At 51.4% G+C, this 25,141-nt stretch overlaps 3 protein-coding genes across 7 annotated transcripts; all 3 read left to right on the top strand.

The window, feature by feature from the left end:
- Positions 1-806: 806 nt before the first annotated feature.
- Positions 807-2,839, top strand: Prr35 (proline rich 35). The gene is made up of 2 exons (XM_027424835.2): positions 807-1,849; positions 2,194-2,839. The coding sequence occupies exons 1-2, from the start codon at positions 807-809 to the stop codon at positions 2,837-2,839; spliced, it is 1,689 nt and encodes a 562-aa protein (XP_027280636.1).
- Positions 2,840-4,961: 2,122 nt separating this feature from the next.
- Positions 4,962-6,254, top strand: Nhlrc4 (NHL repeat containing 4). Its single transcript, XM_035448063.1, has one exon. It carries the CDS (start codon positions 5,273-5,275, stop codon positions 5,912-5,914), a length of 642 nt encoding a protein of 213 aa, XP_035303954.1. The 5' UTR covers positions 4,962-5,272; the 3' UTR covers positions 5,915-6,254.
- A 71-nt stretch (positions 6,255-6,325) lies between these two features.
- Positions 6,326-23,320, top strand: Pigq (phosphatidylinositol glycan anchor biosynthesis class Q). 5 transcript variants are annotated; one of them, XR_003487044.2, is made up of 12 exons: positions 7,294-7,450; positions 11,075-11,764; positions 15,049-15,180; positions 15,322-15,442; positions 17,550-17,676; positions 17,920-18,073; positions 18,189-18,300; positions 18,725-18,805; positions 19,331-19,445; positions 21,073-21,134; positions 21,438-21,522; positions 21,969-22,107. XR_003487044.2 is itself a non-coding variant. In XM_027425108.1 (11 exons), the coding sequence occupies exons 2-11, from the start codon at positions 11,085-11,087 to the stop codon at positions 22,119-22,121; spliced, it is 1,737 nt and encodes a 578-aa protein (XP_027280909.1). In that variant the 5' UTR covers positions 6,326-6,427; positions 11,075-11,084; the 3' UTR covers positions 22,122-23,320. The 5 variants fall into 5 exon arrangements, 2 of the variants coding, with proteins under 2 accessions (XP_027280909.1, XP_027280908.1); XM_027425108.1 differs by lacking the exons at positions 7,294-7,450; positions 21,438-21,522 and adding an exon at positions 6,326-6,427 and having other exon boundaries at positions 21,969-23,320; XR_003487045.2 differs by lacking the exon at positions 21,438-21,522 and having other exon boundaries at positions 19,294-19,445; positions 21,969-22,048.
- Positions 23,321-25,141: the final 1,821 nt, after the last annotated feature.

Here is a 25,141-nt window from a genome sequence, read left to right as displayed (position 1 = left end):
TGGTGGCTCTAGTCACACACGGCTGCTTTCATTCTCTTACCAAATGCTCAGTGGGTACCTGTCTGGTGCAAAGAGCAGAGACTAAATGGGAACCAGTTATCCCAGAAGCTGACCTGCAGGGCCAGCTTGGCTCCAGCAGTGGGGATTTCTACAGGGTCACTTGCTAAATAAAATACAAGATACCCAGTTAAACTTAATTTCAGAAAAACAATGAATATTTTCTTAGCATAATTTCTAGGTCATCTTAGACCATTACAAACTACTTACTTATGTCTACCTGGGTACCTGGGCCTTCATTTTTTCCCCTTTAATTTTCTCCTTTCTTTCTTTCTTTCTTGTTTGTTTGAGACAAGGTTTCTGAGTAACTGTGCTGGGTGTGTCCTGGAACTCACTCTGTAGACCAGACTGACCACAAATTCACAGAGATTCACCTGCCTCTGCCTCCAGAGTGCTGAGACTAAATGTGTGCACCACCAACGCCTGCTTATTTCTCCTTTTTTTTTTTTTGACAGAGTCTCACTTTGTAGCTCAGGATGGCTTAGAACTCACAGAAATCCCCCTGCTTTAGCTTCCCAAACTATGGGATTACAGGCCAGTGCCACCACATCCCTCCCAAAAGAATGAAAGGCCTGCACTGCAAAGGCCTGCCAGCCTTCAGGCAAGGCAAATGGGGGCTTCTTGGGTTCTGACGAAGGGACCCCTAGTGAAGAGGAGCAGAGAGTGAGAAGGCCTGGTGTTAACTGGGTCCTTGTCTCTCCTATCTGCAGGTAGCCATGGTGCCCAGGCTTGCCTGCTAGCAGGCTGCCATGTCTCGAGAGGCAGGTTCATGCCGAGTGGGCACTGGGACAAGGGCACGGTCACGGAAGCCCAAGAAGCCACACTACATCCCGAGACCCTGGGGGAAGCCGTACAACTATAAGTGCTTCCAGTGCCCCTTCACCTGCCTGGAGAAGTCACATCTCTATAACCACATGAAGTACAGTCTGTGCAAAGACTCCCTCTCGCTACTGTTAGATTCTCCTGACTGGGCGTGCCGCCGAGCACCACCCTCCCCCAGGCCTCGGGTGCCCACCCCCAACTGCTCCACAGACTTCTCAGACTCTGGTAGCCAGCCTGACAGCCTTTCCCAGCGTCGTTGTGGCAGGGGGCCCAAACCTGTGCCAGAGGAGTCCCCAGGGTCACTGCCCCCTTTGGCTAGAGCCATCCGGAAGGGTCCAGGCCCCAGTGGTCTCTTGACAGAGTCATGGAAGCCAGGGCTAAGTAGTGGTCTGATGAGTGGGGCTCTAGGGGCTGTAGCTTCATCAGGCTCTGAGAGTAGTGTGCCCTGCTACCCACCACCTACCCAGGGAGAGTTCCCTGAAGCCCAGAGCCTCCATTTGTCATTGCTGGGTGTCAACTACCCTCTTGGTCCAGGCCTCTTCTCTTATCTGGGGCCCTCACTGGCTGCTGCTGCAGCCCACATGCCATTCCTAGCCTCAGCAAGCCCCTTGCTGCCCCCTGCAGCCTTCCCAGCCCCACAGACACCCGAGCGCCCAGGCCTGGCTCCCCGCCTGTACTACCCGCTGCTACTAGAGCACAACCTAGGACACCCAGCAGGCAGGGCTGCCCCTGCCAAGTCCTCTGTGCCCCTCAAGGGGCCTCCTGGGGCTCTGGCTGCCCCTAGGCTGCTGAAGGTGCCTGGGCCTGGGCCAGGGGCACCCTGGCCCCATGGCACTTCCAGAGACCCAGGGCATGAAGGAGAGCTGGAACGAGTGGCTCAGAGCAACCAGCAGAAGAGGCTGCCCCCGGGCAATATGCCTGAGCTCCCAAAGGCCCCCTTGAACCTGGCAAAATTTGGCTGTCAGAGCAGGTGGGTATCAGGAGCTTTGGGGTCTTGGGTGGGGGTGTTAGGGGTGGGCTGGGTGGGAGATTAAGCCATCTTTAGCTTACTCACTAGGAGTAGAGACTCCAGTGAGTCCCACAGAGGGACCAGATACCAGAGTCCCTTTTCATTTCTTTGCTTTCTTTTCTTTCTTTTTTCTTTTCTTTTCTTTTCTTTTCTTTTCTTTTCTTTTCTTTTCTTCTGGTGTCCAGTTCTAGACTAGGGCCTCTTCTTTTCCCTGGGGTATGGGTGACACTGAGCAGAAGACACAGGCTGGGGTTAGGGGGACTTTTGGGGCTAGGATAGCCTTCTGACTGGCTTTTACTTCTCAGCCTGCCAACAGGGTCCTCCCTGATATTCTGGCCTGAGGACAAGGAGCCAGGTAACCCTGAGGCTCCAGGCTCTGATGTCCACCTTCTGCAGCAACCACAAGGCCAAGTACTGGGAAGTCCGGGTCCAGTGGGAGAGGACCTGACCCAGGCCTTTGGTGACTACGCCAGGGTGGAGCAGTGCTTGGGGCAGCTGGCACCGGCTGGGGATCTAGCCCCTAGACCCCTACGGGAGCAGCTTGGCAAGATTCGCCGTGAGCTGTTCACCATCCATCAGGCACTGGCCCGGGCAGCTCGGCCACTGGACACACCCCTGGACCTTTCAGTGAAGCGGGTGCCTACCAAGGGAACTAAGGCACCTGCAGACCCCTGGGGGCTGCCTGAACCAAGCCCCATGCTGGCAAGGGTGGCCTCTGAGCCCTCCGGCATCCTGGGCCCTGTACTGGAGCCTTTCTCCAGCCATACCACCAAGTGTGAGGCAGACTCCAGTGTCCCACCTCCTGTCCTCCCTCTCCAGGCCCCTGAGGACCATGTAATTCCTGGTAGTGGCTGGGGCAGTCGTCTTGGGGCTGGCAGTTCCCAGACCCCTAAAGATACCCCAAGTTTGCAGATCCTCCCAGGCACTGAGGTCTGTCCACAACCACCTTAATGTTTGGGCTCCTCTCCCTGACCTGGGTCCTATTGTCTGGACCTGTCCAGTGTCGGTGTGCATGTGTTCTGGACAGATCCCCCCATTCCCCCCACCAGCCATTGGTAGAGGTTTGTCTCTGGGGTCATATGGACATACCAAGGTCATGATTTATTTATTAAACAGAGTTCCAGACATTAAAATAGAAACCATCTTCAAACACCTTACTTGGGTCTCTTTCCTTTTCTGTCCCTGCATAAGCACCTGGGCAACCTCGAGGACATGTCCCTGGTCTGAGCATCCCAGTGAGCAGTGTCTTGGACATCATGGGGGTTCACCTTCAGCCTCAAAGTCCTTATTGTAGACTTGGTTCTTCCAAAGAGTCTGGGGCCAATGGGTGGGCTGGGTACACTCAATTAGAGGAATCAAAGAAGAGTGGCAGAGAGGCAGACATGTCAGGATGACCTGGCCTGTTTCAGCTCACTGAGGATGGGCAAGGACCCTGCTTGTCCTTGGGCCTGAATCCATCCAAGCAGCCCAATGCCAGCTTTGCCTGTGGTGGCCAAAGCCTCCTGCCTTCCATGGCTCCAGGCAGCTCACCCCGTGTGGCCTTCCTGGGCCCCCCGCCAGTCCCTGCAGCCATGATAGGCATCGGTGGCCTTCACAGCTCACTGCTTCCCTCCCAGTACAGCCCTGCTTGGCCTTCCACAGACCAGGGTGGGAGACAGCCAGGGAGGGCTTCTGGGGCCCCCCAGCCATAGCAAATTACTTTTCTCCCTGGGGAGCTGGGCTATAGCCTCCATGCCCACCCAGGAATGCCCTGAAGTACAAGCTGCCCTCAGAGGAGGCACTGTTCTCACTGGGGCTGGACTGGCCAGGCTGGGGCCAGACCAAACAGGACCTTCAGCTGCTCCATTAACCACCTACCTGGTGATAGCATCAGGTAGCCCCCCCCACTGTGAGGCATTACAGGTGGTATTGGGGCTAGAGTTCTGGCTGGCCAGATCAGGGGTGCTGTGTGGCTGCAGGCCAAATGCTAGCTGGACACCATTGACCTGGAAGCTTCCTGGGGAACTGCTGGGGGCACAACCAGGTGTCCAAGGAACTTCAAGTCCTAAATCTGAGGCAGCTTCCTCTCAGCACCCCCATATGCCTACTGCATCCTGGTTTCTGATTCTGGGAGATAACATCACCAGCTTCCCCTGAACAGAGACAATGCCAGCTTGACCTCCTGGTGGAGGTGGCAAAAGGGTGACCAAGGTTTGGTCCTGACACAAATGCCCTGCCTGGAGGGGTGGCCTATATTTGTAGAGGACTATGGGTGCCTTCTGGGGAGGGCAGGTTTGTCTGAGAGACATTCAGCTATGAAGGGGCAGTAGGAAGTGTCCAGGATAAGGGCGGGGCCCATGGGAGGACACAAGCAAGAGGGTGCAGGCCTGGAGGCCAGGGACTCAGCCCAAATAGCCCCTCCCTCCCTCCTTCCTTGTTTAACTTGTCCCTGCAGGGGACTCATCTGGCGACTCCTCCCCTACTACCATCCCCCCACCACTCACAGGCTGTCTCCAACAACAGAGGCTTGAGTTAAAGCCCTGAGGCCAGAGCAGGATCCTGACCCTAGGTAAGGATATCCTGGTCTCTATGGAAGGGGCTAGTGGAGAACCCTGGGAGCCTGGGGTTGGGCTGTCTCTGGTCAAAGCAGAGGAGCTGTGTGTTGTGTGTGGTGGTGGTGTTGGGGGCCTGACACTAACAGGGGCTTAGGCCATCCCTCTGGAGTTGTCCCAGGGCTGCTGGTGAGTTTGAGAAACGCTGCTCATCTGTCTCCCCTCACCCTCCCTCCCAAGTTGGGACACAGCTGTGCCTGTGATTTTGGCCTTAGAGCAAAAACTTTGACCCTCTTGAGTCAGTAGGAAGTGTCCAGGATAAGGGCGGTGTCTCTCAGACCAGTGTTGCAGACACCTTGTTACCTGTGTGACTGCTGGGCTTGGGGACCAGGTGAGCTCTCGGGGAACTGAGCATGAATACAGCTCAGCCTTACCCTCCCCCTCCCACTTTAGCTCGGTTCTTTCCCCAGTACCATAGGATGGTGCCAGCACCCTTCAGCTGCCATCAACACACATGGGTGTTCCAACTCCTTTGCAGCTGCAGAGACGCTGAGATGACTGACTTGCTGCCCTTGGCCTCCCATCTGTCCTGACTCCTTGACCTCCCGGGCCACCCCTACCTCCAGCCACCTACACCCAAGAGCCTGATCTCAGACTGGACCAACTTAGAGATGCCAGTTGCTCCTGGCAACCCCGGCTGCTGGGGCAAATCCTGGTGCCAGCAGGGGCTTCGGGGTCTCCCCGAGGCCTGCACTGCTCCCCAGATGGCCTGCTCTTCTTGACGGCTGGTGCTGCATCCTGTGTCCATGTGCTGGATCTTGAGGGACATTCCATTTGTCAACTACCCTGCCACATGCCCACAACTGGAACTTTTGTTCCAGAGGATGTGGCTGTGACAGCTTCAGGGCTTGTGGTGGTCAGTGACCTCATCCATGGGGCCGTGTGTGCTCTTCAGTACACTTCCCGGGAACCCCAGGGTCGCTGGGTGACTGTAGGTACCTTTTTGTCCCCCAGAGGGCTAACTGTGGATGCCTTTGGCCACTTCCTGGTGACAGACTACTTGCCTGGAACTGTGCACAGCTTCATGTTGGGACCAACCTTGGAGCCCCTGGCTCCAACCTCCATACTAGGTTTGGAGGGCCCCTGCTGGGTGGGTCCAGGGCCTGATGGGGGCCTTGCTGTGAGTGAAGAGTTTGGGGATGTGCAGCTGTTTGGCAGTGCCCACCAGCCTCTGGGCTCCCTGGGTACCCTGACTGGGCATAGCTTTGGCCATCCAGCAGGTGTGTGCGCTGATTCACAGGGTAGCATTATTGTGGCTGATGAGCAGAAGCACCAGGTAACCCTGTTTCCCCGAGTTGGGCCACCCATCTGCTTGCAGTTGGAGGGATTACAGAGGCCCTTAGGTATGGCCTGTGCTCCCCAGGGCCAACTGGTAGTGGCAGATGCAGGGGACAACTGCATCAAGGTGTACCAGTATCTTGGAGAGATGGCCTGAGGGTAGGCCAGCCCTGAGTCCTTTGTACTATTGTGGAAGGTTAGTGGGCTCCTTGCTTTGACACCTGGCCTTAGCTGGCCTTCTGATATCCTCTTGGCAAATGCTCCTGTCTACTTAGCAGCCATGAATCACCACCTCCCCATGAGGCTCTAAACTGGGCCATCTCCATGTCCCTGTTCAGTATGCCCTGGCCCTTCATACTCCCTACCCCCAAGGGCCACCAGTCCCTAGCTCTGCTAGCATAGGTTTCAGGAGTCCTGGGCTTTGAGGTGACACTTGAAGCTACAGATTCTGGGGTGCTGAGGCTATCTGCAAGGGCATAGCCAGGCATCATTATCTCGTGCTGGGTGCCCCAACCTCTACATCCTAATCAGAGGCAGGCAGGCAGGCTGGAAGGGTGTGGCTAGGCTGGTCAGCTTGGGGTATGGGTGTGGTCTCTTAGTGCCCCCCTCCCCCAGCCTCAGAGACATCCCCATTCTTGAGCCTCCAGCAGCAACTCTGGGCCCAACAGAGGTAAGGGGTAGGCAAATTAGAGGAGCAAGCTCTTGAGGTGTCCTGGAAGGGACACATGTTAAGGGTGGGGTTTCAAGGTCCTCTCCTGTACACGTCCCATTTTGAAAGATGTCTTCAGTTTCTCTCGAAATCCAGGTCCAAACCACTCTTGAGCTCTTGGGTAGGGTATTGGGAGGGTCTGGGTGGCATAAGTCCTTTCATATGCTTTCAAGCCAGGAAAATGGTGGCCTTTCCTCCAATGCTACATATGAGATCTGGAAGGGGAGGAGAGAGGGAGAGAGAGAGAGAGAGAGAGAGAGAGAGAGAGAGAGAGAGAGAGAGAGAGAGAGAGAGAGAATGAATGTGTAGAGCTTACTAGTCCCGATCATGTGAGAAGGAACAAGAAAAAAGTGCTTGCTACGTGCTTGCTTCTGAACTTTCGGGCTGTGGGGTGGCATACCCAGCCTGTCACCTGGACATTGAGATCTGTGGTTTATACCGACACATCTGTCGTCCCTCCAGGTTATCCCAATATACCCTGATCTTTATGTTGTGGGGGATTGATGGACAATGTAAGATCTTTACGTGTAAGTAGATGCTCAATAAACATTAGTTGCTGCGTTTTTAGGGATATTGCTCTCGAGCTAGGTGGCCCACGTATGTCGGCGTGACCCCTACCTGCAATATGGAGAGACAGATGGGAGGGCCCGGGGCTTAGCCTAGGCAGGACATGAAGGTGAGAATAAAGAGATCTGTGTCCCTACAAGCTGGTTTAACCCGGTCTTTCAGGACATTTAAGGCGGGAGTAGGTTTGATGGCTGGAGCCGCGAGCTCGGAACTCTGGGGCTCAGTTGGTGGACAGCCCGTGCACGTTTGGGGACCGGACCGTCGCGCGGCAACGCGCGGAGCCGGCGGAAATGGGGCTGAAGTCCCGCGGCGGGCCTGGGAGCCGCGAGCACTGTCCGTCCTCCCGGGCCCGCCGGACGCGGTGCCTAACGCAGTCCCTTCCCTACCGCTCGGGGACGCGGCCCGGGGAAGCAGCCGGTGAGCACTAGGGGCGGCGGGGCCGGGAGAGGAGGAGGAAATGCCGAGGCCGTGCAGGCCTCTTGGTCCTCAGCCTGTCTTCTAATACTCTGAGATGGGAAATCCGGAGGCCGGAGTGGAGGGAGCGGTGGCCACCCCGCAGCTGACCTCCAGGCTCGGCGGCACCCGTTGTGGGTCTAGCCTGCAATCCGGAGCTTGAAGGCGCCGAGCGGCCTTCCTCTCTTCCAGGCGGGGACTAGCTGGAAGATTCCTGGAGCACAGGCAAAGAGGCTCACACTTGTCCTTCACCCCAGTAAAGATCTGAAACAGATTTACCACCTCCTTTTGAAATGAAAAAGGAAAGCATTTACAGAGGCAAGAAAGTGTTTCTGGGCACGTTCTCTTAAAGCTAAAATTGGCCTCAAAGTACCAGTGTAGCAAAGGATGACCTTGAATTTTTTTATTTTCCTGCCTCCACTTCCCGATTACATCATGTACTACTACTGCCGGTTTCTGATGTTCTGGGGACTGAGTCCAGGTTCTCCTGCAGGCTAGGCAAGCACTCTACCAACTGAGTTACATCTCCAGCCAGAAAAGTGGTTTTGTTTTTTTGTTTTTTTGTTTTTTTGTGTGTGTGTGTGTTTTTTTTTTTTTTTCCCTTCTTGGTTGTTTTGAACGTGGAATAAGCATGAACCCTGGCAAATTCACAAAGAAGAGTTTCAACTATGATGTGTCCCTGGCCCCTCTTAGCTGGGCCATCCCTCAAACCTGGTCATGCAGGGGAGGTAAGCAGCAGTTCTGCTTCTACTGAAGTCTGGAGTTCTATCAAGAGACTTCCTGATGCATCTTTTATTAAACCTATCTGGGAATGGTCTATTGCGGAGGGCACTAACTCCTTCCTAGCAGAGGCAGCTTTCCCAGGTTTGAGCTGTTCTTTTAATCAGCATCTTTAAACATGTTCACACTGCCCAGGTTTGTGCCTTCTCTCTCCAGCCTCTCACCTTCTCTTGTATCGATTGCCCGCTCTTTCATCTTTTTCTGCTGCTGGAATCCCAGCAGCCCAGTGAAAGCACACTCCTTTACACTTTAGTGGTTCCTGAGTTGGGAGTGAGGGTGGGAATTTGCCCCATAACTCCTTGAGTTCTCTCAGTACTCCACAGATCAGAACACCAACCTCTTCCTTCTGTCTTCTTTCCTTTGACCTGAGATGCTTTTTGTTTTGTTTTGCTTTTTTTTTTTTAAGGTAAACTGAAAATGAAGCATGCCTTACTAAACGGATATGCACAAACTGTGTATAGCACACTGAATTTACTCATTATGAACAGACTCAAAACTAGCGCCCCCCCATCTGTTTATAATCAGACCAAGGGCTTTTCTCTTCCCACACTGTTGTGAGCATTTTCCCCTGGTTTTTATGAAGTGTTCCCCAGGAGAGTCAGATGGCTACTACTTCACTGGGCTGGGCTGGTGTATCCTTACAGGGTTGTTTGTAGAAAAGCTTGGGCTGTGCTAAATGGTCCCCTGTAACAGTGGTGCACTGGGGCTCTTACAAGCAAAATCGCTCTAACCCCCATTTTGGAGGGGGGAGTGGTTAGAGGGTTTTTCTGTATTGGCTTGGCTGGCCTCAACCTCAGAGATCTGCTTGTCTCTGCTTCCCGAGTGTTGGGATTAAAGTTGGGCTCTATCACCACCCAACTTGCTCTAGTACTCTTTACAATGCATTACTGCCCCCATGTCATGGCCCTCTGAAGACGTTCCCACAGAAGGGACCAGATAAATTGGTTCTTGATACTGGCCCTGGGGATTTGGTTAGGGGCTAGTGTTGGGCATCGGGGTTTCTCTCTGGACACCTGCCAGTTGCTGCATTCTCCAGGCGCTTTGGAGTTTGTTTTACTGGAGACTTTTGACTTGGAGTTCTATGGAGAGGCTTCCTGAGGCTTTTTTTACTTGATCTACCTGGAAATGGCTGTTGCAGAGAGAGCTTGGGTTTTTGTTTTTGTTTTTGTTTTTTTCAAGACAGAGTTTCCCTCTGTAGCTTTTGGAGACTGTCCTAGAACTCGCTTTGTAGACCAGCCTGACTTCGAATTCACAGAGATCCATCTGCCTCTGCCTTTGCCTCTGCTTCCTGAGTGCTGTAATTAAAGGCAAGTGCCACCACCACCCTGCTCCCCTTTTTTCCTCTTTAAGACAGAGTGTCACCCCACATTGACCCAGTTGCCCTTGATCTCTCTGTAGCCCAGGCAGGCCTTGAATTTGCAATCCGTTCTGACTGAACTGTTCTCTGAACCCAGTGGCAGAAGGACATGCTCCCTGCTACAGGATAGGTTCCTTCTGAGTCCTAGGCCTTAGACTCAGCTCTAGGACCAGTACTAAATGTGTGCATCTAGTTTTCATGAGCCCCAAACACAATTTGTTTGGTTTGCTTTGCTTTTATTTTGTTTGTTTTTTTTTTTTTGGGGGGGGAGTGGTATTTGAGATCAAACTCAGAATGCTGAACATTCTAGGCAAGCACTCTACCGTTGAAAACCATGGTTAAGAGCACTGGCTGCTTTTCTAGAGGATTTGGGTTCAATTCCCAGCATCCACATGGCAGCTAACACCTGTAACTCCAGGGTTTCTGGCATTCTTACACAGACATCCATGTAGGCAAAACAACAATAAACACAAAATAAAATTATAAAGAAAGAAAACAAAACTATCCCTGGCTCTCCAAAACAGATTAATAATTTTTAAGATTTGATTACTTTATGTACATGAGGTTTTGCATGTATGTATGCATGTGCACCACATGTGTGCCTGGTGCCCATGGATCTGCTAGAACTGGAGTTATGGATGGTTGTGAGCCACCATATGGGTGTTAGGAATCAAACCCAGGTCCTCTGCAAAAGCAACAAGTACTCTTAACCACTGATCCATCTCTCCAGTCCCAGGTTTTAAACTTTTATCTTAATTCTTGCTTAAGCAAATCCTGTGTGTTGCTGTTTGAGACAAGGCCTTATTTTGTATTCTAGGCATCTCTGGAATTCACGTGTAGGCCTGGCTGGCCTTGAACTCAGTGATCTTCCTGCTTTAGCTTCCTGAGTACTGAAATTATAGTCAAGAGACATCCTTTCATCTTTTTCTTCCTCTTCCTCCTTTTCCTCTTTTTTCTTTTGAAGGCTGGCCTTGAACTCCTGGTACTCCTGCCTCCTCCTCTCCACTGCTGGGATTACAGGTATGCCTTACACAACTGGCTTCTGGCTTGTTAAAGTTAGGATTTGTGTACATGTTCATACTGTGTGCTTTTGTATATGAAACTCATAAGGAAGGCTTTCTCATTAGGTCCTTAAAGACCTGAGGCTCAGCCCCCCTACTGTTATCAACAGCATCTGCCTGGGTACCTCACTTTGCCCCCCTTTGGGCTGCTTGTTTCAGAATGTGAGGAAGCGCTAGCCTGCTGTCGCACATATAGTGCTGCTCCCTGGGCCAGTGCTTGGAAGAGTTTAGTCCCTATGAGATGCATAGCCATGACCCACAGTCTCTGCCACCAAATCTGGAACCATGCTTTCCCAACCTATGGCCAGGTGAATGATCCATAAGCATGGCACAGCATCTAGCAGCCACAGAGGCAGCAGCTCTAAACCAACACCTTCTCCTCTCTTCCAGGGTCCCCGGCATGGTGCTCAAGGCCTTCTTCCCCACATGCTGTGCCTCGGCAGACAGTGGCCTACTAGTGGGACGGTGGATCCCAGAACAGAATAGTGCCGTGATCCTGGCTGTGGCGCACTTTCCCTTCATCCCCATCCAAGTCAAGGAGCTTCTGGCCCAGGTGCACAAGGCCAGCCAAGTACAAGTGGCTGTGCTAGGCACCTGGTGCCACCGTCGGCAGGAACCCGAGGAGAGCCTGGGGCACTTCCTAGAGGGCCTGGGTGCTATCTTCTCCCATGATCCCTGGCTGCAGCTATGCCGGGAGAGGGGTACCAGGTTCTGGAGCTGCAAGGCCACTTACCATCAGCTGCAAGGCACACCCACTGAAGACCAGGTCATGCTCATCTTCTATGATCAGCGCAAGCTGCTGCTCTCCTGGCTTCATCCACCAACAGCATTGCCTGACTGCCAGGCTGGAGAGACCACAGCCAGTACTGGAGGCCTAGCTGACATCTTTGACACGGTGGCACACAGTGAGGTGCTCTTCCGAAATGACCAATTTGATGAGGGCCCGGTACGCCTGAGCCACTGGCAGTCAGAGGGCATGGAGGCCAGCATACTTGTGGAGTTGGCCAAGCAGGCCTCAGGGCCTGTTTGCTTGCTGATGGCCTCCCTGCTGTCCCTGCTCTCAGCTGCAAGTGCTTGCAGGTAGGTATATCAGACAGGAAGGGTAGAGCAAGAAATTGGTCCCATGAGACTCATAGGCTCTCCCTTCAGTATGTAGTGACATTGACAGCCAGGGTCCTTCCTGAGGTGCATGTTGTTTGTTGTTTGGAGACCCCTTTCTCATCTTACCTTCCCTCCCTTTGCATCTCAGAGGATGTCCTAGTAGAGGCTGCTGTTCCTGTGTCCCTCTGGGTCCAGAATTTTTTTCCTGTAGACTGATTGTGAGGGGCCCATCTGTCTGGGTAGAGAATGAACCATAGATACTTCAAGTATCTAAAAAAGAAATGTCGAGCCGGGCGTTGGTGGCACACACCTTTAATCCCAGCACTCGGGAGGCAGAGGCAGGCGGATCTCTGTGAATTCAAGGCCAGCCCGGTCTACAGAGCGAGTGCCAGGACAGCCTCCAAAGCCACAGAGAAACCCTGTCTCGAAAAAAACAAACAAAAATGTGATGAACACAAAACTAGGTTGTTGTACCCTTTAAAAAAATGTATATATATGAATATTGGTCTGTATTTATATATGTGTATCATGTGTGTCCCTGGTCAGAAGAGAGGGTCAGATCCCTTGGAACTGGAGTTACAGATGGTTCTGAGCCACCATGTGTGTGTAGGAGATCAAGTCAGCATTTTCTGTAAGAGCACCAAGTCCCCTGAATCACTGCACCGTCTCTTTGGCTCATTCTACTATTTTGTTTGTTTGTTTCTTTGTTTGTTTGTTTGTTTTGAGATAGGGTTTCAGCTATGTAGCCTTGGCTGGCCTGGAATTCTCTATGTAGATCTCAAACTCTACCTTTCTTTGCTTCTGGGAGTGTTGGGATTAAAAGTCAATATCTGCCTAGCCTGGAGTTGTTTGGCCTGTGAGGATACAGAGCTGCCCACTCCCCTGCTTCTCTGTCCTACTGATGTGGTTCCTCTCTAGGCCAGTCAGTTTCCTGGGGCGGTGTCCCCCACCCAGGCTTTAGAATCATGGGTTGTTGGCCTGGTGAGAGATTTGGAAAAGTCCTTCCAAGTCCTGGGAATGCTGGATAGCACCATAGTTTAGCTTGTGAATGAGAGCCTAAGAGCTCTCACAAATGTTCTCTCTAAACTTTCTCAACTCTGCCTTTTTTTTTTTTTTTTTGAGTTTTTATATATCTCAGGCCAGGCACAAACTTGCTGTGTAGCCATAGATGACCTTTAACTTTTTATTTTAGTTTTTATTTTTTAAAGGATTTATTTATTATATATAGTATTTGTCCTGCTTGTATGCCTGCACACTAGAAGAGGGCACCAGATCTCATTACAGATGGTTGTGAGCCACCATGTGGTTGCTTGAAATTGAATTCAGGACCTTTGGAAGAACAGCCAGTGCTCTTAACCCCTGAACCATCTCTCTAGCCCTAACTTTATTTTTTGGGGACAGTGTGACACTATGAAGTTCTGGCTATCCTTGAACTCTCTATGTAGACCAGCCTGCCTTGAACTCACAGATCCACCTCCCTCTTCCACCAAAGTGTTGGGATTAAAGGCATGCACCACCATGGTACTGGGCAAGCAGTCTAGCAGCTAAGCTAAGATGATGTTTTTCTTGGTGCTGCTGCCCATAAGGAACAGCTGTAGTTCTTCAGCTTCTCCCTCCTTTTCTACAGACTAGTGTCTGGTATGGGCTCTGGCTGACCTTGCCACTTTTTCCAGGGGCTCTGGGGACCTTTGGATACTTTCCCAGAAAGGGAGCCCTGGGTAACCTATGGGATACACTTTAGGTTGCAGGAGCTGCTGGGTGTCTTGATGTATGGTGTAGACTTTGTGACAACTTTGGAATTAATAAGGTGGAGCTATATGTGGGCCCAGGTGCCATTACATCAAGAAAGTCCTAGTTTTCTTTATCCTCTCCAGGGACTCAGGAAAGACCCTTGTGTATTGATTGTAGACAGCTGCCTACCCATTAAGCAAGAGGCAATGGTTATGATGCTGGTGTACACGCAAGGCTGTCATGATTTCGTGCCCTTTTCAAACAGCCCCAAGGCTGTTGTGAGCCTGGTCCATGAAGGACTGACCTGAAGTCTGGGAGTTTCATGTGGCCAGTGAGAGGTAACTATGGTTGGCTATTTGAAAGGGAAGGCTCTATTGAGTACAGTTCTTATTTATTTTATTTATTATTTATCATGTATACAGTGTGTGCCAGAAGAGGGCACCAGATCCCATTATAGATGGCTGTGAGCCACCATGTGGTTGCTGGGAATTGAACTCAGAACCTCTGGAAGGACAGTCAGTGCTCTTAAGCCCTGAGCCATCTCTCCAGCTCCTTGAGTATAGTTCTTAGAACTGACTCAAAGCTGCACTGTGGAAGAGAGGCCTCTAAACCTTCCAAGGTCAAGTCCTGCTCTTTCCCCTGAGGTTACACACAGCTCTGCACATCCCAGGAGCCCTTAGGTCCCTCCTGCCTCCAGCAAGGGCTCTAAATGGCAATACAGCCCCTAATGCTGCTGTTCTTGTGCTCCTCAACTCATGTCCTGGCTCACATGAGTGCAGCCCAGTTGCTGTCAGGCGTGGTTCAGAGACATTTCCTCTCACTGTGAGCATCTGTGGGAATATCTCTGTGCCTCCTGTGTGAGGAATCCAGTCTTACTAGGAATCCCACCAGAACCTTGCTGAGCAGGGGAAGTCCTGGGTGGGTGGGAGACTATTTAATCCCCACTTTTGGGCTCCCCCACTTCTGAGATAGGGTTTCTCTGTGTAACCCTAGCTGTCCTGAAACTTGTTCTGTAGACCAGGCTGTCCTGGAACTTATAGAGATCCTCCTGTCTTTGCCTCTTGAGTGCTGGGATTAAAGGCATGCACTACTACTGCCCAGTTTTGTTTTGTTTTGTTTTGTCTATCTTTTTGTATTTGAGACTGGGTAGCCCTGACCAAGCTGGCCTTGAATTCAGAGATCTGTTTGTTTGCCTCCTGAGTACTGGGATTAAAGGCATGAACTACCACTCCTGGCTCACTTTTCAGCCATTTTGAGACTCATCTTTGTATTGTCTGGTGAGCTCAGGTATGCCTGAGGCTCTGTGAGTAACAGTCGGAATAGCGAGGGGTGGGGTGCTCAGGAGGGTGCTATGCATCCTTGCTTGGCTGTGTTGGCCTTCATACTTGCCTAGGCCTTGCTGAGCTTTGGAGTGGAACCAAAGGGCTCAGGCTGAGTGGATCTGGCCCTTTCTTTCTAGAGTAAGGGACCTTGGCAGGAAAACCAAAGAACTAGGTTGGAGCTGCCAGCCTCAGCCCTTATACTCTCCCCAGGCTGTGGAAGCTGTGGCCCCTTGCCTTCATCAGAAGCAAGCTTTCCACTTGTGAACAGCTTCAGCACCGACTCAAGCACCTCTCCTTCATCTTTAGCACCCAGAAAGCCCAGAGTCCCATGCAGCTGATGAGGTATGGTTTGCTTTACCAGGATGGGTGGCATGGCCCGTCCTCTTCTCCACCTCTGCTCTACATTGTGCCTCCAGCCAGGCCCCTCGTGGGTCACAGGCTGTCTTGCGGTCTCTCAACTGCTTTTCCTGACATTTCTTGCAGGAAAGCCAACATGCTCGTTTCTGTGCTACTGGATGTGGCCCTGGGCCTGCTGCTGCTCTCTTGGCTCCACAGCAATAACCGAATTGGACAGCTGGCCAATGCCCTGGTCCCCGTGGCTGATGTGAGTAGATCTGGGTGATGCCCAGCTTCCTAAGGGTGGGGAATCCTCCTGGGCAATCCTTCAGCTGGCCGGAGCAGCTCTTCCCTGTCCTCACCCTAGAGACATAGCCCTTGGCCCTAGCCTGAGACCTTGGCCCTAGGTGCTCTTGGTACCTGTGTCTTCCAGAGCAGTATTGGCCAAGGTCTGCTGTTGCTTTTTGAAGGTGGCAGTGTCTGGGGACCACTTGTGGTTCAGGCTTTCATGGGCCCCTTTTCCATGTTGGGCTGATCTTCCAGATGAAAGTCAACCTTAGGACACCTCGGTGCTCTGGGCTGTTGTTGGGCTGGCCAGACACTACTCCCAGATTGCTCTTATCCTGAGAACAAGAGGCACAGGCCTGTCCTCTGTGCTCCCAGTGTTCCCCTGCATGGTGTGTGCAGCATATCATGCTGGTCCCTTCCTGCTCTTCTGGCCTCCTCCACCTCCTCATTTCCACCCAGCCTCAGAACTTTTCAGTTCTGCATCTCATTTTCAGTAGAGCCAAAGCCCTGTCTCTCTTGTGGAAGCCTTGAAGGTCTCCCATCAGTGCAGGCGTATGTCAGGTCTGCTTGTTTCCAGGCTGGGAACCTGGGAGCAGCAGTGGGTTCCTCTCGGCTACCTGAAATGTAAGCTATATGGAGGGCATCCCAGTAGGAAAGTGGTTGGGTAGAAGGGGTTAGGCTGTTTCTATATTCTGTTTCTTGGCCAGCTTTGTCTGAATTCTTTTTTGCAAAATTACTATATATATATATATATAAATATTTAATTAAAAAGTGGAGTCTCTTTCCGCTGCCAGGCTTTTATCCTTTAAATATTAAATAAGCCCTATTTATAAAGAAGGTTTTGCTGTCTTCCCTGGTGGTCCTAAGGCTCTTGCACAGGGTTGCGAGAGGCTTTGGAAAGAGCATATAGGGATACAGGAGTTACTCCTGTGGCAGCCAGGTCCAGTTTTCCTGCTTACTGTTGAAGTCCCTGTGCTCAATTAATTTTGTCTTTTCTCTGAGTGCCCTTGCTCTCCAGTGCTCCAACCTGCTTCCTTAGTCCCTGGTTGGTTTGACACCCTCTCATTCACCCAAGGTGGCTATCGATTGCTGGGTGGCCTTAACCTCTGGTAGCAAGTGGCAAGGAGAGAGGTCTTGACCAAGAGCTTCAGTATTCTCAAGTTCCCCTGCGTTGTTTGAATTGAGCCAGGGTCAATCCAACCTCAGCCATACCTAGGTATCGTGGGTTTAAGGCCTTATGGTTCCAGGACTGAAATGGCAAGATAGTGAGCATGAAGGAAGTTCTCAAGTTGAGGTAGATATCCCGTGGGGACACATGCCCAAGGAACTGGTTTATGTTGGAAGATGCTTCAGAGCAGGATCTTAGAAATAAATGATCTGGGGCTGGAGAGATGGCTCAGAGGTTAAGAGCACTGGACTGCTCTTCCAGAAGTCCTGAGTTCAATTCCCAGCAACTGCATGGTGGCTCACAACCATCTTTCATAAGATCTGGTGCCCACTTCTGGTGTGCAGGCAAATATGCCGACAGAACACTATATATGTAGTAAAAATAAATAAATTTAAAAAAAAGAAAAGAAAAAAAACATGTAATGTAGGTTGTTTAAAAATAAAGTGCATTTAAATTTAAAGAAAGAAAGAAAGAAAGAAAGAAAGAAAGAAAGAAAGAAAGAAAAAGAAAGAAAGAGAAGAAAGAAAGAAAGAAATCATCTGTGACCAGGGGTCAGGGGTCCAGTGGCCAGGCGAATTTGGGAAACATTGCTTCTATGCAATGTTAGCCGACAATGATTTGCTGGGCATGGTGGTGCACACCTTTAACCCAGCACTGGGGAGGCAGAGGCAGGCAGATCTCTGTGAGTCTGAGACCAGTGTGGTCTACAGAGTGAGTTCTAGGACAGCTGGGACTACATAGTGAGACCTTGCCTCCCCCCACAAAAAAAAGGACAATGATTTGAACCTTGGAAGAAGTGGCTGCCCTTACCCAGCCCAGATAGACTGGCTATAGTGGGAGCCCATTATGGATAATTTTCCACCCACCCACTTACCTCAGTGTGACCATGTCATCCCTTCCCTGCCCCATGTCTCTGTAGCGCGTGGCTGAGGAGCTCCAGCATCTGCTGCAGTGGCTGATGGGTGCTCCTGCTGGGCTCAAGATGAATCGGGCACTGGATCAGGTGCTAGGCCGCTTTTTCCTGTACCACATCCATCTGTGGATCAGTGAGTGCCTGATGGGCAGGGTTGAGCAGCCCAGTAGGGCTGATAGAGGAGAACAGGAACCCTAGCCAGTCCCCATCCCCTCTGCCTCCATTTTCTAGCCTCCCATTTATATGAAGCAATTGTGTCGGGCCAGTGGCTGGGTCTGTACTCACTGGTGTCCTGAAGTGTTAGGTGCCCATTCTCAGGAACTGGGGCTCACTGTGCCTCGCTGGGCACTACTCATAGCTGAACTCCATCCTGCAGGCTATATCCACCTTATGTCCCCCTTTATTGAGCACATCCTGTGGCATGTGGGCCTCTCAGCCTGCCTAGGACTGACTGTTGCCCTGTCCATCCTTTCCGACATCATCGCCCTCCTTACCTTCCACATCTACTGCTTCTATGTCTATGGTGCCAGGTACGTATTTACCCAAGTGTAGTGTTCTAAGCCATGGGCACACAGCAGGGTCTGAGCAGATGGGTGAGGCGTGGCACAGGCTCCCAGCTGGCCCTCATGAGCCTGTGTCCTACAGGCTGTACTGCCTGAAGATCTATGGCCTCTCCTCGCTCTGGCGTCTGTTCCGGGGGAAGAAGTGGAATGTTCTGCGCCAGCGGGTGGATTCCTGTTCCTATGATCTTGACCAGGTACCTACAGCTTTGAGCCTGCTGACCTTGTCAGGGCAACTCCTTGGACACTACCAGTGACCAGCCTACTGTAACTATCCTCTGACAGTTGGCCTGGGGGGAGGTGCCAGCAGACCTACACATACTTTGCTCAGGTGGGCATAAGGCCTGATTTGGCTTATTCCATTTGCTCACCCAGACCTGATATGCACTTTTTCCTAACCTCATATTTGCCTGTATACCCTGCTGGTTATATCCCCACAAGCCACCAGGTCCACAAGGTATGTGGACACATCCCTCATGGTAAAGGGATCATGCTGACCCTTGCTAGCACAGGAGGCCAAAAAATCCCAACAGCAGTTTAACGATGGGTGTGTGTGGAGAGTGATGGAGTGGCCTCCCCTGGTTTTGGTCTTATAATACCAAGTGTGCTTGTTCCCCACAGCTGTTCATTGGGACCTTGCTCTTTACCATCCTGGTCTTCTTGCTGCCTACCACCGCTCTGTACTACCTGGTATTTACCCTGGTGAGTCCAGTACCTCCTGTTCTGGGACCTACAAAACTTGGACTGGTCACTGCCTGAGCCAGTCACATGGGGAACGGGCCATCTATCTCTTCGGGTCACATCACTGTGGCTGTTCTGAACTCTCTGGGAACTATATGCTGGTCTTAAAGCAGTTGGGGGGTCCTGCCCTGGACTGGGCTGGTTACAGAGGAGGTCAGGCCCCATAGTGGGTGGATAGAATCGTAGAGGAACAACACCAGGCTGGACAGTATGAGATAAGTGATCCCCAGATGGCTCAGGCCCTCTGGGTTTGACCTGTAAGTGTTGGGAATGTTAATACACAGTTTCTGACTAGGAAAGAGTGCCAGCTGCTCTGCTGCCAGCTCTTTAGTCTCTTTAGGGTGGAGTCTATGTTTTCCTTAGGGTTCCTGAGCCTCTGGTCACCCTTAGTGAGTATAGCTCAAGAGCCTATTGGGCTGCTCTCCTCTTAGTCTGATGTGTGGCTTCAGCCCCAGTCAGTGGCCCTGAATGTGACCTTTGCGACAGCTCCGGCTCCTGGTGATCACTGTGCAGGGCCTAATCCATCTTCTTGTGGACCTCATCAACTCCCTGCCGCTATACTCCCTTGGCCTTCGACTCTGCCGACCCTATAGGCTGGCTGGTAAGTGTTGGGTTCAGGGTGGCTGGCTTCTAACAGATGGTACAACATACCCATAGGCCTTGCAAAAGCACCTGTGCCAACCTCATGTGTCTCCTGCCTGAAAGAATTGGTGGATGTGGCATGGGTGAGCAGAACACAGTAGAGTAGAAGATAGACTTGGCCCCGGGAACATGCTGTCTGCTCTGTCTCCCTGAGAGTATATTTCAGAGACATAAAGACCTGAGGCCTCATCCTTCCTGTAATATGTGAGTCTTGCTGCAGGGTCTGTGCAGGGTATGGCTCAGAGCAGTCTATCTCAATGAGGTTATAGGCTATATGTCTGCATTTTTGATGGCCCTCACCCTTGGAAGCAGGACAGAATGAGGGCTGCTAGACTGTGCCAGGCTCATCCTGCACTGCCTATAATCATCATCTAAGCTGTTCCCCTGAATCTCTGGAATCCCCTGATTCCAGAGTCCTTGAGGGAAATCTACGTCTTTTAGACATGATGTTGTTTGTCTCTGGGGTTTTGGATACAGCAGGGGCCTCAGGATTACCTGATATAGCCAATGTTCACCTCTAGTTCAGGTGATTTCTAAGGTGACCAGTATGCCCATTTGACTTCCAGCTAGCTCAGAGCCATTTGATAGGGATGTGCAGATTCCTTGGCTTTGAATCAATATCTAGGTCTGCCTGCAGGCATCGCAGTGCTACTGAATGCCTATAAAACATTTTGAGAACATCCTTCTAGCTAATTTCTCCATTAACTTCAGGAGGCCCAGGCCAAAGACTCATTTACAATGTTGCACACATACCCTCTGCCTCCACTTCTTCACCTCAGACACAAAGACAGGAGGGCCACAGTAGACCCAGATACAGCCTGGGATTCAGGGCCTCTTCCTCCCTAGCCTGGAGCCAATAGCTTGTCCAGGTCACTTTAACTTTGCCTAGCAGTCCACAGTTCTGTCCCTTCTCATCTCACTGGCTTCAAGGAAACTTCATTTCCTGCTGTTTATTGTTTTTTGAGTCAGGGTTTCTCTGTATAGCACTGGCTGTCCCGGAATTCACTAAGTAGATCAGGCTGGCCTTGAATTGAACTTAGAGATCTTCCTGCCTTTGCCTCCCAAGTGCTGGGATTAAAGGCGTGTGCCACCACTGCTTGGCTATTTCCTGCTCTTTTTAAGAACTTTTCTACACTGGGAGCCCAAACTACAGGCCAGGAGTGCTGTGGGTCCCCAAGTCAGCCAGACATAGAAAACCATAAGACAGACACCCAATAAAAAGGGGCTGGTGTGGGGGGGGGTGTGGAGAGATGGCTCAGTGGTTGAGAGCAGTGAGTGCTTTTCTAGAGGACCCGGGTTCAATTCCCAGCAGCTCACAACTGTCTGCCAACACCTGTGGCAAAACACCAATGAACATAAAATAAAAATAAAAAATAAACTTAAAAAAAAAAAGGCTGGTGGGAAAGGAGGAGGAGAGAACCGTGTGTGCCTAGCAGGTCTGCTGCTGCCTGGTAGGCTCAAAGGGGCTTCTAGTGTTAGAATTCACCATCTGCAACAGCCTTTGCTAACCTACAGTGGGACCCGTGAGGCTAACTGGGAGTAGAGATTTGCCACTTTCCTTCCTAAGTACTTTGCTTTTCTAATAGCTGGTGTGAAGTTCAGAGTTCTGGAACAGGAGGCAGGCAGGCCCCTCCGCCTCCTGATGCAGGTAAGAACTCCCTCTGCCCTTCATTGCTGCCCAAACCTGGGATCCCTTTCCCCATGTTCTGCCTGTGTTCTGGGACAGCTGGGGTCAGCCAGAGGTCAGATACAGGTAGAGGGGACCAATGTAGCCAAGGAGTAGATTCCCAGGCACCTGAGTATCATAACTCACTGTGTCTAGAGTGTCCCCATCAGGGTTGGGAGCACCTATTATGTCTACATAGCTGATATATAGTCTGGCTTGTGGATGGGGGCCCCTTGTACTGGGTCACAGACATCATGATTTGCCCTGGACCCCATCATGCTCAAGGTTGTGATGAAGCAGAAATGATTTAACAAAGGCCTCAGGACAAGCAGTCATTTCCTGTTGGACTTGGACCCCTGGCTCTTTCACTGTTAAGTATTGAGTTCTTGGCCCCAATGGGAGGGAGCAGAACAAGTTTTGGGGTGACAGGCCAGGTATGAGTTGTACCTTAGGCCAAGTCCAAGCTTGGCGTCTTTTGGACACTCAGGCATCTGCATGATCCTTCTCCCAGGCAGCTCTCAGATGCAGAGTGGTCCTAAGATAGGGCATTACTGACCCAAAGGGACATTGAGCTCCCCTGTCACAGTCCCTTCCTCAGGGAATCAAAGTGCATTGTGGCCTGCTTCTCTGAGGATCAGCTTGGCTATCCCACAGGCAAAGGTTTGTCAGGGCCTAGCTGGCCTCGCCCTACAATTGCCAAAGGTTCTCTCGAGGGCTAGTCAGGCCCAGGGTGTCAGTCCTCAAGACCTTCCTCTGTAGACACAACTGAAGCACCCATGACTGCGTACCCCACTAATAATTACCCTGCCCTTGCAGATAAACCCCCTGCCCTATAGCCATGTGGTGCACACCTACCGCCTGCCTAGCTGTGGCTGCCACCCCAAGCACTCTTGGGGCTCCCTGTGCCGAAAGCTGTTCTTCGGAGAGCTCATCTACCCCTGGAGGCAGAGAGAGGACAAACAGGACTGAGGAGCTGGACACAGCCATCACGCTCACTACCAGGATAGCACTGACCATGGCTTTATCTCAGGTCCCACTTGGGCCAACCAGACTCTCTGTGTGCTAAATGTAGGCAGGCCTTACCTTTGAGTTGCTACTCTGGCTCTCAGGCCCTGTCAGCTTCAGTCCTGAACTCCATCTCTCTAGCACAATGGTTCTCAACCTTCCTAACACTGCGACCCTTTAATACAGTTCCTCATGTCGTGGTGACCTCCAGCCATAAAATTATTCTCGTTGCTATGTCATAACTGTAATTTTGCTACTGTTATGAATTGTAATGTAAATATCTGTGTTTTCCTATGGTCTTAGGTGACCCCTGTCCCTGTGAAAGGGTCATTCAACACCCAAAGGGGCCGTAACCTAAAGGTTGAGAACCACTGCTCTAGCACCAGCTGTGTGGCGTCCACCTGGTTTGTTACAGTCGTTGCACTGAGCCTATTGCTAGGAGTGCTCAGACTCTGGGATATGCTGGCAGGTCTCCTTGGCTGCTTTGGGTAGGAACACTCCTGGGTACCTGGTGCACTCCACAAGCCTCAGCAGAACATTCCCATCTGGAAAACTGAGGCAGCTGCTGATCCCCTGCCCCAGCGAACTAATCCCTCACTCTGTACTTCATTGGGTTTGCTTGTTGCTGCTCCATGGAGATTGCTTTGTGAAATTGCTGCTAATAAGCCACTGGGTGTCCTTTGCTTGAAGTAATACCATGTGGGGTAATTGGATACCTGCCCACCTTACTGCCCTGCTCTTGCTTAGTGCCCCATGAGAGGATAGGCCCTTTGGCAAAATATTCTTTCTTCTCTCATTGACTTCTTACAGGACCAGACAGCTCCCCTATGGACAGGCACTTCTTTTGCTCAGTGTGTGAATGACTTTGGGGAGGTGGAATGGCCAGGATTCCCTGCCACTTAGTAGGATTCCATGTGAGCTAGTCCCTAGGGGGTAGGAAGCTTTACTGCCTTATGGTCTAGAAGTGTCCACTGTGGGCAGGAAGGGGCAGCCAGCCCTGTCTGTCTCTCAGGGGCACTCAGGACTATCCACACTGGTTCATCTGTGCCTGCTTCCCTTTACTGTAGGCCACAGCAACTTTTAAGCACCCAATGGAGGGTGTTGGTGAAGATGAATCCTGACCCTGTGGTGACAATAAAACCTCTCATGAGTTTGGAGTACCAGTTTGGGTGTGATTCAAGTCTGGCCAGGCTCTAGGTGCATGGGCTAGATGGAGCATTGTGTTACTCCATAATGACTGCCATCATTTCCTGCCCAAGGCCACTACAATGGCTCTGCTGTGTGGCTGTGCAGCCCTAAACCCTTAAAGACCTCTTAGATAGGTGAACAGACCTAGGGCCTCATGGCTTCTGGCTATAGTTTCACCCTGAGAGGATGGAGGGGGGGTGGGGTGTCTACTCTGAACTCTGAATATGTGGATTCCATACAAGATAGAGTACTGACCTGGACTAATAGGGTTTCTCTACATAGCCCCAACTGTCCCAGAACTTGCTGTGTAGACCAGGCTGGCCTTGAACTCAAGGATCTGCCTGCCTCTGCCTCTGCCTCTTCCTCTGCCTCCCAAGTGCTGGGATTGAAGGCGTGTGCCAACACTACCTGGCTTGAACTGACTCTTACCACCTGCAGTCTTCAGATGCCTCCAGGCCTGTTGTCCTGATTATGGAGAGGAAGCCCTCAGTTGCTTCCTAGTCTGGGGCTCCTCAAGGGATCCGTAGAGGCCAGCTGGGAAGTGCCAAATGGCCCAGTGTGAGCCTGTGTCCATCCAGAGCTTGCTGAAAGTGGCTTCTATCGTTTGCAATACTGGAGGTTAGGTTTAGGTAGGTCCCATAGCTGTCTTTTGGTCCAAGTGCAGAGGCCTTGGACCTGGGCTTCTTGGTAATCCTTTGGGGCTCATCTGCACATAGGTTACCACTTCCTGTACTTGCATCCTGTCCGCACTCTGCCTGGCCACCCTTATACATCCTTTAGTTGCCTGTTCTCACTCCTCCACTCCTGGACTCCCATCGGGAGAAGGTGCTGATCTCAGCCCAGCTGGCTCTTGTGCAGCCCTGTCATAAGATTTGCCTGGCAGCTGTCATTCTGTGCAGCAGAGTACTGGGCTGTCTGCCCTTCTGGGGACCAGTCAGGACCTGGCACCAGAGCTGGCTGAAGGAACACTGGCATTGGAGCCACAGGAGTTGCCTCTTGCAGGGAGCTGTGTCCATGGAGGTTTTTCTGAAGATTCTCAGACGTAGCTCATGCATTTGTAACAAGGACTGTTACCTGTGTGGACATTACCTTGGTAGACAGGTGCCTAGCGCTGTCAAACTGGTGACTCTCCCCAGGAGCTGTCAGGGTTCCTATCTTAAGCTGCCTTCCTTTGTAACTAAAAACTTGTCTACAGACATTTGGGACACAAAAATAGCCTGTCCTTCTCATTCTTTCTTCACTAGCTACAATGTCTATCCAGGTGTCTGGATCTGTCTACTATGCAAGGCTTGTGGGGCTTCTCCTTGCTGCTAGGCTATGGCCAGGACTTGTGAGTAACTGAAACTTCTCTTTTGAAATGGGGTCTCATGTACGTCAGGCTGGTCCTTTGTGCCTTTTGCTCTTCTCTTGAGGGGTTGTCCGCTGACCTCCACTCTGTACAATCTGGGAAACCAATCAGTGGAGACGGCAAGAGCAGTGTCAATGACGTATTCACACAACTAAAGAGACAGTTTTCAGTGTGGGAGTCTGGTAGATGCCCTGGCTTTTCCACATACTTATCCTTTTACAGATCAGCATCTGCTGTAAACTGTACCTGCTGTTCTGTGGCTGCTGGACACAGCATCTGTTTCACAGCTTGGCCATTGTTGACATGAGGATCTAAAAAGGTTCATTTCTGTTATACATGTGCATCTGTGTGAGTGTATGTATGTATGAGTGTGGGTGTCCAGGATGGGCAGAGTGGGCATTGGATCCCCTGACAATGGAGTTGTAGGTGGTTGTGAGCTTTGGGGGTG

This window comes from Cricetulus griseus, chromosome 7, assembly GCF_003668045.3.
Source record: "Cricetulus griseus strain 17A/GY chromosome 7, alternate assembly CriGri-PICRH-1.0, whole genome shotgun sequence".
Taxonomy (NCBI): domain Eukaryota; kingdom Metazoa; phylum Chordata; class Mammalia; order Rodentia; family Cricetidae; genus Cricetulus; species Cricetulus griseus.
The sequence above is the reverse complement of the archived record's forward strand: the minus strand, read 5'-3'. Positions and strand labels throughout refer to the sequence as shown.

Bases quoted from the DNA above. Each gene is read 5' to 3' on its own strand.
- Prr35 (XM_027424835.2), top strand. From the start codon at position 807: ATGTCTCGAGAGGCAGGTTCATGCCGAGTGGGCACTGGGACAAGGGCA. The intron at 1,850-2,193 runs GTGGGTATCAGG...TTTACTTCTCAG, and splicing joins AAATTTGGCTGTCAGAGCAG to CCTGCCAACAGGGTCCTCCC.
- Nhlrc4 (XM_035448063.1), top strand. From the start codon at position 5,273: ATGCCCACAACTGGAACTTTTGTTCCAGAGGATGTGGCTGTGACAGCT.
- Pigq (XM_027425108.1), top strand. From the start codon at position 11,085: ATGGTGCTCAAGGCCTTCTTCCCCACATGCTGTGCCTCGGCAGACAGT. The intron at 11,765-15,048 runs GTAGGTATATCA...TACTCTCCCCAG, and splicing joins TCAGCTGCAAGTGCTTGCAG to GCTGTGGAAGCTGTGGCCCC. The intron at 18,806-19,330 runs GTGAGTCCAGTA...CCTTTGCGACAG, and splicing joins ACTACCTGGTATTTACCCTG to CTCCGGCTCCTGGTGATCAC.